The sequence below is a fragment of the Bactrocera latifrons genome, unplaced genomic scaffold (genome assembly GCF_001853355.1).
Source record: "Bactrocera latifrons isolate USDA-ARS-PBARC rearing strain unplaced genomic scaffold, ASM185335v1 scaffold_304, whole genome shotgun sequence".
Classification (NCBI taxonomy): Eukaryota; Metazoa; Arthropoda; class Insecta; order Diptera; family Tephritidae; genus Bactrocera; species Bactrocera latifrons.
Genome location: NW_017536675.1, coordinates 250,492 through 260,700, shown reverse-complemented (window position 1 = coordinate 260,700; position 10,209 = coordinate 250,492). Strand labels below are relative to the sequence as shown.

At 32.7% G+C, this 10,209-nt stretch overlaps 1 protein-coding gene across 2 annotated transcripts in view; it reads right to left on the bottom strand.

Annotated features, from left to right (window-relative positions):
• The window catches only part of LOC108970651 (chromosome transmission fidelity protein 18 homolog), a 14,469-nt gene extending 4,316 nt beyond the window's left edge, over window positions 1-10,153 (bottom strand). The window contains exons 1-11 of one of the 2 annotated variants that reach the window (XM_018936148.1): window positions 10,138-10,153; window positions 9,638-10,020; window positions 8,850-9,580; window positions 8,558-8,778; window positions 8,135-8,499; window positions 7,840-8,071; window positions 7,660-7,776; window positions 7,480-7,582; window positions 7,271-7,413; window positions 6,982-7,216; window positions 125-300 (exon numbers count right to left, since the gene is read on the bottom strand). In XM_018936148.1, coding sequence (XP_018791693.1) covers window positions 125-300; window positions 6,982-7,216; window positions 7,271-7,413; window positions 7,480-7,582; window positions 7,660-7,776; window positions 7,840-8,071; window positions 8,135-8,499; window positions 8,558-8,778; window positions 8,850-9,580; window positions 9,638-9,728 — 2,414 coding nt within the window. In that variant the 5' untranslated portion in view covers window positions 9,729-10,020; window positions 10,138-10,153. Of the gene's footprint in view, window positions 1-124; window positions 301-6,981; window positions 7,217-7,270; window positions 7,414-7,479; window positions 7,583-7,659; window positions 7,777-7,839; window positions 8,072-8,134; window positions 8,500-8,557; window positions 8,779-8,849; window positions 9,581-9,637; window positions 10,021-10,137 lie in introns of those variants that run through there. The other variant, XM_018936149.1, reaches the window with a different exon arrangement.
• Between the last annotated feature and the right edge of the window lie 56 nt (window positions 10,154-10,209).

Genomic DNA, 10,209 nt, shown 5'->3' with positions numbered 1-10,209 from the left:
TTAAACTACTAACTAAATTAATATAAAAATAAAATAAACAAATCTAAAAATTACACCGTCAGCCGGGCATATAAATGATATTTATCAATAGTACGCAATTAAAAATTCATGTGTGTGTGCTCACCTTTGAGACAGCAATTGCACAGCCACCGAACGAAATTGTGGTGACAAAATGCGCTTGAGCAACGGCACAGTGTCCACCAAAATGACGTGACCCTGTCCGAGACCATTCATGCCCGTTGTGATACCTTTGCGGAAAGCTTGAAAAATGTTGCTTTGTGTGGTGCTCTTCTGTCTGAACTGTAAATAAACAACAAAGAAAGAAAGAACATAAATAAAAAAAAAAAAATGCATGCTCTCTATATGCAAAAAGTAGAAGAGTTATGTTATGTAAGTGAAAGGAGCGCAAAGTTCATCAGTGATGTATTTATGGGCGAGTATAAAAGAGAAAAATTAATAGCGACCACAAAGTGCAATTTAAAGTAGGCTCAAGCACAAAATCAAGCCTTACAAGTAGCCAAGTAGCATTTCGAAATTGTGGCGGCGCAGTTGGCGCAATTTTGTTAATTGCCAAATACATTTTTATTTACATACTTATGTGGCTGATGTGTGTGGCGCACAAAGAGACACGAGAAGGATGCCGTCCAAGCCGAAAAGTGCTTGCTAATCGCAGCTAAACGCCTACTTATGGGGGCAGTTAATAAGGCAGCAACAGCAAGCGGTGGCACCAACGGGCACTCACACACACTCACACATACAGACACATAAAACTACATAAACAGGTGAGCAGAACTTTTCAAAGTAGGCATAAATGTGTGTTTGCATGCACTGCATGAATATGGAATTAAGTCATAAGCTTCAAACACTTTTGCATTTCTAAAGCGTTTGCTGCACACACAAAAGCGGTGTAAACAAGCGCACGGGCACAATTGCCCAGATAAAAGGTTAAATGCTTGTTGTTGCACTTATTCATTTCATTTTCGCAATTTTTGCATTTTTTTCTCTACATAATTTTCTGCTTGTATCATCCTTTGAATGGAAAGAATTTGCAAAGCGCCTTTTTGGCTTAAGGCTACACCACTGTGCCACCAATTCAAACAATTCATCTTAGCTGCAGCTACTCCCCTACTCCACCCCACTCCGTCCGTCTGACCGTCATTAATCTGGTGATTGCATTTAGAGTGTATAATAAAAATTACTTATTTCCTGATTGCCTGATTATTCGCTGTTGCAAAGGCGTTTTAACTGCGCTGCTTAGCAAAAATAAACAAACAACAACAATTTGATTCAATCTCCCTTAGAAAAAGCCTGCAACGTCTGACCTGCTTGTCGAGTATGGCAATATTTGACCAAAAACAACAGCAATGACAAATCAGTAAAGCGTAATGAAGTTTGCATAATTCATAGCGTCCAGCAGGTTGTTAATAACTGTAAGTAGAGTGCTCAGCTAGACAATGTTTACGACGAAAGCGTGCAAGAGTGGTGAAAAAATGCCTGAAATAATTATAAAAAATTTGTAACTAGTTAAAAATATGTTAAACACATTGAAAACTATTTAATACTAATGACCGTGATGTGCCGATATTTTTCGATAACATTTGCAATAAATATCGATACTTTCCAGTTTCTTTTTCTAGAAAAAATTTAAAATTTGTCTCATAAAAGATCACAAATTTATCGAAAATAATATTCAACATGAATAATCGATATTTTTCGATAACATTTTCAATAAATGGCGATACCTTTAAGGCTAGCTAACTATTTTTGTTTAAAAAAATCGATTAAATTAAGAAAAAATTTAAAAATTATCATCATAAAATACCAAAAATTTACCGAAAACTATTCAACTCTTATTATCGATATTTTTTCGATAACAACTGTCTTGAACAACAATAAGGTTTAACTGAAAAATTCCTAAATTTTGGAAAAATTTCGAAATATCGCTATCCATAACAACAGCAATCAATAACGATAACTCGTAGACGGTACATTTTGAAGTTCTGGAAAAAACCTTGAAAATTATGATTAAAAAATATCAAAAATGTATGCAAAACCCTTTGTATTAATAATTGACAAACTACGTTTCAATATTTTTCGATAACAATTGCGATGAATATTGATAACACTTAGCTTTAAACATTTTGAACAAATTTATTACAGTATCTAATAAAAAAAAATGTTTAGTTAGCTAATTTTAAATTTCCAGAAAATTTTAGCGAGAGCTAAGCTTAAACGATTGAAAAGACTTTTTTCGGCTACCCAATATATCAATATTTCCGATAACAATTACATTGGTTATCGATAGATGTTAGTATTTACAATTATCGATAAATTTAATTATTAAATGTTAAACCAAAACAGAAAAGCAGATATTAGTTTAACAGCTTGCGGCGGTCCGGTGGTTTAAATACCGCATAGTTAGCCACTGCGTATACGCAACTTTTTGCGGAATGCGAAAAAGCTTTCATATAGGAAATGAGAGGGATTAAGCAATTTAGCTTGATCAATCGTTAAGAACAAGGTCAATAATTAACAATAATACTGAATTAATATTGAAATCGATTACAATTCGTTGAAACTAAAAACAAAACCACTAAACTCAAAAGAACTTTTCTAAGCGCTTCATAAATGCGTAATTTACTGTGTTCGAATTCTCGAAAATAAAAAAAATATATATATTTATAAATGCTGGCCGTACCGTGACCGAAAAGTGTTATCCACCATTGAAATAATCGAAAATCAATTATAATAATTAACTATCTACTATAATTAATTAAAATTTCATAGTAAAATTAATTATATTGTTTGCAAAAACTCACTGTCGAAATTCGAAATAGATATTGGAGGTTAACTACGAAAAACTTTTCTGCTATGACTAGCTCTCACGAAAAAAATTAGTCTGGTTCAAAACCTCAGCAAAATTATTGGTGTTTTTGTATAGCGTTAATCAACATCAAATTAAAGTTGTTAATTAATTCATTTGCATTTAAGATAATTTTTTTGTTTTTCAGAAGGATCAAGGTGTTTCTAGGTTTTTTACGTGGCGGGTCTCAAACCTAGCGCACAACCCTTGCGAGGGTTGCTTCGCTTTCTCACTCAAACGGATGTTTTTTGGCTACCCAGAGAGTACTTGGTCTAAGACCGGATGCCGTGAGCCCCTTGAGCCTTGTGTTTAAAACGCATCCTTAAAATGCGTCTTAGGAATTTTCGAAATAATCAAAAAGTTTCAAATAGTAAACAAAAAAAAAAAAAAAAAAAAAAAAAAAAAAAAAAAAAAAAAAAAAAAAAAAAAATGCGTCATATGACTCTTCTAAATCGTTTCGTCTCTTTTTCTTCATTTTTAATAATATCAGCTTAAAAACTACAGTAATAAATAACGTTAATAAATAATAAGTAAAGAGCGATTATATTGAATAGAATGCCAGCATCTGTATTCAATACAAATTTAAACCGCTTTCCACCCTACAGCCTAAAATGCCTCATAAATGCTGTGAAAGGCCTAAAACATTCTAAAATATCTCACGGCTACTTTCTTTCTCAGACAAAACTTTGACATAATCAGCATCATTTTGTCCAACTGTTGTATTCTACGCTGGTATTGTCTAAAAGTCATACGACGCAATTCAAGTTTTATATATTTTATTATGTCCAAACATCTGTCTATCTCCATAATGTCGCCCGACTGTTCGTGTATTTCATGTTCGAAAATCCAATGCACCAAAGGTATCGTTCTCTGTCTCTGTATAAAATCTGTCCGCATCTTAACAGCATTAGGTAATTCTGGGTTTGGCGTCCACAACTCTTGGTGCTTAACGTGACGTATAACTCTATACATAATGGTTTATCTAAATATAATTAATTAAATATGAGGATGCAAAGTTGTAGTACATATGCATGCAAAACGGGTTCTGATGATGAAGTTTTATACTTTTACGACAGGTAAGTTCGATTTAGTGTTTAGTTTTTTTGCAGAAGTGTTGAAAACTGACAAATTTTCAATTTCAGGGAATTAGACCCCAACGAAAACTCTACAACATTTTACATAATAGATTTGATTATTTGGACTGGTGTGTAAACCCTCGCACGGTTTGTTCTAAGGATAGAAAAACTCGCGCTGAACTTGTCGCCATACAAGTTGAGGTACATAATCCCTCGAACATGAAAACTTGTGTGATTTAGCGGCAAAATTTACAAAAACCGGTTTCTAGGAAGGATTATCGACAACTAAACAAAAGAAAGGTATGCATAAGCAATGTAATGATAATTATACCAATAACAACAACGTACATAGCACTCAAGCAACAAACAAAAGTCAAGAATGATTTTAAAAATATGAAGCTTTCTAAAACGTTGGTGTGATTTTGTTGTGAAATTGTGTTTTAAAAGTGATTTCGGTTTGGGCGGAAGCTCATTTGTAATATATGCCACGCATTTAAATTAAAAATGAATTTAAATTTAAATTTTTGTGAAAATACTGAAATATTTGTGAAAATATTCGATTTTAATTTGAAAAACTTCAAATTTTGGTTGAAAATATTCAAAGTTGGTTTAGAAATGTTCAAACTTCGATTGAAAGTGTTAAACTTTTATGAAAATGTTCAGCTTTTTTTTTTTGTTTAAATTTTTATGAAAATATTAAATTTTGTTAGAAGCTTTTAAATTTAATGTAAAAAAATTTAAATTTACGTACATATGTTTTGTGGAAATGTTCAAATTTTTCGTGAAAATGTAAAAATGTTTATTGATAATGTTTGAATTTTTATGAAAATTTCATTCAAAAGGTTGAAATTATAATTGAAAATGCACAAATTTGGTTTAAAAAGCTTCAAAATTTGATTAAAAGTGTTAAAATGTTGTATGAAAATGTTCGAATTTCGTTTGCTAATGTTTAAATATTTAGAAAAATATTAAAACTTGAAATTTTTAAATTTTCAAATTTTGAATAAAATAATCAATATTTGATGAATATGTTAACATTTTGAACAAAAATGTCATTGAAAACATTAATAAATACAAATGTGGGCTATAAAAGCTTTTCAAGGCAACATATTTCGAACCAAAACACTATACAATTTCTTATCAACGGACCTCCTCTACGAAAAAAAATTAATTATTTGTTGAGATGACGATATTTAAGTATTTTCATGGTATTGCTGTTTTCATGAAACAAAAACAAGATATTTCTAAGGCAGTCAGATCAACAAAACCCTAACGAATCCAACTTCATATCTAAACTAAAACAGTTAACTCGACAACATACGTCAATGGACATTCTTAAAACCCAAAGTTTGAAAAAAAGACATAAAAAATATCAAAATTATTTACATTACGCCCAAATAAATGGAATATTTCAAACTTTAAAAAGAAAAAAACAACGAAAAGAGTTACATTTGGCAGCAAAGTATTAGAAAGATTTAGTTCAAGAAGCTTTAGAGCTCTTAAAACACGGTGAAAAAACAATGAAAGTATGGCATATGTAAATTAAATCCTCAATTAACAACTTGAGTAACCTAAATAATTAAAGCTTTAAGCTCTGCATGTAAAATTATTATTTATGCGCAAAGATCTTGTCAGCACTTACGGCACACTTCAACAAATGTTAAACACTCTAGCTCCTTATACAGGCGTATGGAACGCACTGAGATTCTATTTATGCACGAATGATGTATATCTATTTATACCATTAATATATTCTTAAAATCACCACTTAGGATAAGTTCACAATTTAAATTCATAGAATAAATTTATTTTTTTTATTTTTATTTTTGTTAGCTCATATCATGAATATACAGACGCGTCTTAGCTCGGCGCAACACGGCGTATGAGTAACCAAAAGCGTCAACTTTTTGCATTGATTGCATTGAGCTGGAAATAATTATTTTCAAGTTCTTTAAGTCAAATAGAAAGTATTATCATGACTTGTTTTAAGATTTGCAGAAACAAAAATAGCGATGTCTAAAATTAACTTAATTTGTTTAAAAATAATTTAATTAACTTTGAAATACGTAAAAAAAGGAAAAAAGCAAAAATTATTGTTTGCGTAGCTTCTTTGATGAGTTGTATTTAATCTAAATAATTTTTAGAAGAGATGGAAACTTTTCACACACTTCGGTAAATTTTACAGACTTTTTTGCTGTTTAGATATTCAAAATGTTTCTGAATAATTTTGAATTATCCTCAATGATAATTTTTTTAAAATTTCATTGACACGTTTCCCACAAATATGAGCAAATTTAACTGCTGGCGAAATTTAAATGAATAATTGAAGTTCTTCCGAAAACATTATATCCGATTATGACCTTTTTATTCCGAAATATACATCTTTTTTACGACTCCTTATAGTGGGTAGGCGAAAAAGTCTTTTCGTATTTCTAATCAAATTTTAACTAACTTTTTTATATTTGTAATAATAAATAAATAAACAAACAAATATGTACCATTTTGGTTGACCACTTTTTGCCATTTTAACCATTTAATATCTTCATTGGTGTGATTGCATGTTTTTTATTGTTCTTGTAGCAGTATGAAAATTTTTCAAATATTTCTTCAGTAATTTGCCGACAGTTCTTGACTAGGTAAAAACAAAATACCGCAATTTATCAATCCTAATACCTCCTTTGTTGCATTCCATTAGTTTTGCTATTCTGCTGTCTGCCAACTTGATTATATAACCTCACTTATTCACAGTTGCACTCAACATATTTTCATATTAAACGTCTTAATAAATTTACTAAATAATTTTCGCGGGATTTTTGACACATTTTACATACGTTATGATGGCAATTTAAAGAGCAGTAAATCGTTGAAGATTAAAAATTGGTAAGTCACTTTTTTGATAATCCAATTTAAATTTTTATTTAAGGTATCGGTAGATGTAAATGCAGAATTGTTCAACCGAGACATTAACCAACTTTACTACTCCTCTTATTTTAAAATTACTTAGTTAATGAATAATTGGAAAAAAAATTAAAACTCACTTACCTCAAAACCTTTGCTGGGAAAATTTATTTTCGGCCAAGCGAGCGTGGCAAACATCAGGTGCCATGCTGCAAATCCAAATTGCAAATAAGGGTAGACGGTATAATTTTGTAAATGATTTATTTGATGCTGTACTGTATCGTTGAAGCTAAACCACTTTGTTGCCTCTACAACAGCAGTCAAATTGGGATCTGGCATTTTCTGATGTAAGTAATTTTCAAAAACGCCTTGTGTGAGACTGCCGAATAATAAATAGTTATTAATTTATTTTTTCATTTTACAGGATTATTACCGTTCGTAATCACCGCCGCCATGCACCACATCCAACACGTTTCTAACGCGTGTACTCGTTGACATATCTGTCATAGTGATTTCAACATCCTCCGTATTGTCATTGAGTTTGGATTTCTCCAATTGCTTGCGAGGACGTTGTATCTAAAAATAAAACAAAAAAAGTTATATATACAAAGCAATGCTTATTATACCAATAAAAAAACGTACCCTAAATACTGCACCCCAAACATCGAAGAGGCCTTGTTGACGATCCTTTTGCCCCAAGTTAGCGTTAAGTACATCTTGCAGTGTCAACGCTTTCTTCTGAGCACTAGCAAATTTAAAATATAAAAAATATTAACACGTACATACATATATACGGAAAATAAGCAATTTTGTGTTATTTACTTGAAAAACTGTAACGTTGAAATGCAGCAACGCACATCATTTCCTGACTTCTCCGACATGGCATACAATGCACTAAAATCAGTTTTTAAACGTTCTCTTTGCGCTATCTGAAGTAATCTAAACAAAAAGGAAAAATATTTGTAGTTAAATCGTTTAACATTACTAATTAAAAGTGCTTACCTTTCTGTTAATCTCGTGGTTTCGATAGGTGGAAATGTTACAACAAAGGCGATTTGTCGCAACGGTCTCAACGCTGGTTCGTATATATCATTGCATATACAAATGATCGGCCGTCTCAACAGATGACGTTCTGGCTTGCTTTTACCTTTCGCTCTAACTTTGTTTATCACATTGTCGCTCACGAATTTGACAAGAAATTCAATTGATTGGCGTGGCGCACCATCGATTTCATCTATAATTTTGTTTTATTATAGGCTATTTGAATATGAAAATTATAAAAAAAAAAATCACCTACCCAGCACAATACAATTTGGTCGTCGATCTTCGTTTAGTACCGATGACATTTGTGTTCCACTCTCCAGTGCTTGCTTAAAAGCTTCGGGACTGCGATCATCTGAAGCGTTTATTTCCCTAACAGCGTATCCGGCATGTCGTGCAATTGTGTGTGCGAGCGTAGTTTTACCCAGACCGGGTGGTCCGCAAAGTAAGGCAACTTTTTGCATCGGCCGCCCATGTTCATCTAAATTGGTATCCAACATAGATTGAAACTTTCTTTTTCGCCAACCGCCATTCGATTCGAATTTGCCAGTTCGTTTGTTAAACGTATTCAAATTGTTGCTCGTAATATTGGTATTGTGCTCTTCTTTCTTTTTGAATTCCCTAAAAATAAGATTTAGTAGTTAGAAAACATATTCGTTTAGTTATGTTCACAACACACCTGCCAAATACCATTTTGTCCCACATTTTTAGCCAATATAATAAACTTCGATTAGTTGCCTCATCAGATAGCAGATCTATGTATTTCCGTGGTTTAAATTTTTCCACCCATAATTGTTCGTCTTGACTTGATTCTTCCGCACTTGTTGCGGGCAATGTTGCAGCTTGTTGTTGTACATTCTCTTGTTGTTGCTGTGATGGAGTACTAGCGCTTTTTAAAACCTATAACAAAAAAAAAAAAAATTGGAAAATTTCAAATAATTTTCCTGCAAAAGTACATAAAATTTACGCACAATATCATTTGCCTCTGCCCATATACGTTGTTTGTTTTCGCCCAGAAGGCCATCGAATTGCGAGATGGCACGTACATCCTCCAACGCATGATTTTCATACTCCTCCGAATGAAAACGTACGAAAACGCGTTCGCGATCTCCCCTTCGTAACACTTGGAAAGGCCATTGAGGTACGGTGTATGACAAATTACGCTTTTTAAATTCATGCAATGCCTTTAAACGTGAAAGATCATCCTTCCGTACCGCTTTATTATTTTCTTGCAAACGCCGACGTGTTTCTATAATTTTTTCAATCATTTCTAAATCACGTTCTTCTTCTGTACGTGCTTTTTTTGCAACTGGATCTTCGTAAGTTTCATTTTGATATAAATCATCTATGTCACCGAAAAGGTCACGTTCCAACCGTCTTTTATTTCTCAAACCCATTCCTTGCAGTTCCACTGCAGGTTCGTTGATTTCTTCCAAAGCTTCACATTCTGTCAATGGTGTTAGAGCAACTACTTCTTCTATTGGAGCTAGAGCAGCACGCTGCTTGATTGTGGGAAGGGGAGTCGAAGATATTCTTTTATGTGGTCCGCTAGGAGTTCCGAAGAGACGTCTGTTCACAACAGTACTAGTACTAACGCTAATGCCCGAGATTTGTGAAAGGTGTGGTGAATCAATGGTGTCGACAGCATTAACAGAATTAATAGTGTTATTATGGTTTATGGTAGTGTTAGGCACAAAAATCTCTGCAATAAAGGGGTAAAATAACGGAATCGCAATTTGCAATTTTTGTATATGCTTACCACCCCCTTCAGGAGGCAAAACGTCCAACATTTCCAACTCCTCCTGGTAACGAAGCTCAAATTCTTCATCCTCATCGGGATACTGATCCATTTTAACGTTATAGTAAACACTCAATGCAAAGACCGCTTTAATCACGACCAAATTGAAGCACCTATTGAAAAACTTCTAAATGACGCCTCCAAAAAATTTGGCGAGGCGAATTATCTCAGAAAGCAACAATAGTAAGCGAAAAATCCAGACAATAACAGTTATGTTTCCCCACTCGGAATTGTTGTCTTTTCCATGGTAAATAAACTGTCAATAATGGCGCCAATACAGTGGCCAGAGCTTTCAAAATTGTTTACATTTGCAGGCAAAGTGATTTTACAAGACGTCTACACCACTGCAAAGAAAAAAAATGCACTCTTAACGGTTATAGTGTTGGGAACATATCAAAAGCTATAAAAGCAATGTAAATTTATTTCACTTTTTAATTTTGGTTTTATTATATCTTGCATACCTAGATAAAAGTGTTGAGAAAGGGTGATTTATACTTTTTATTTTATAGATGCTGTCACGATATGGTTAATTG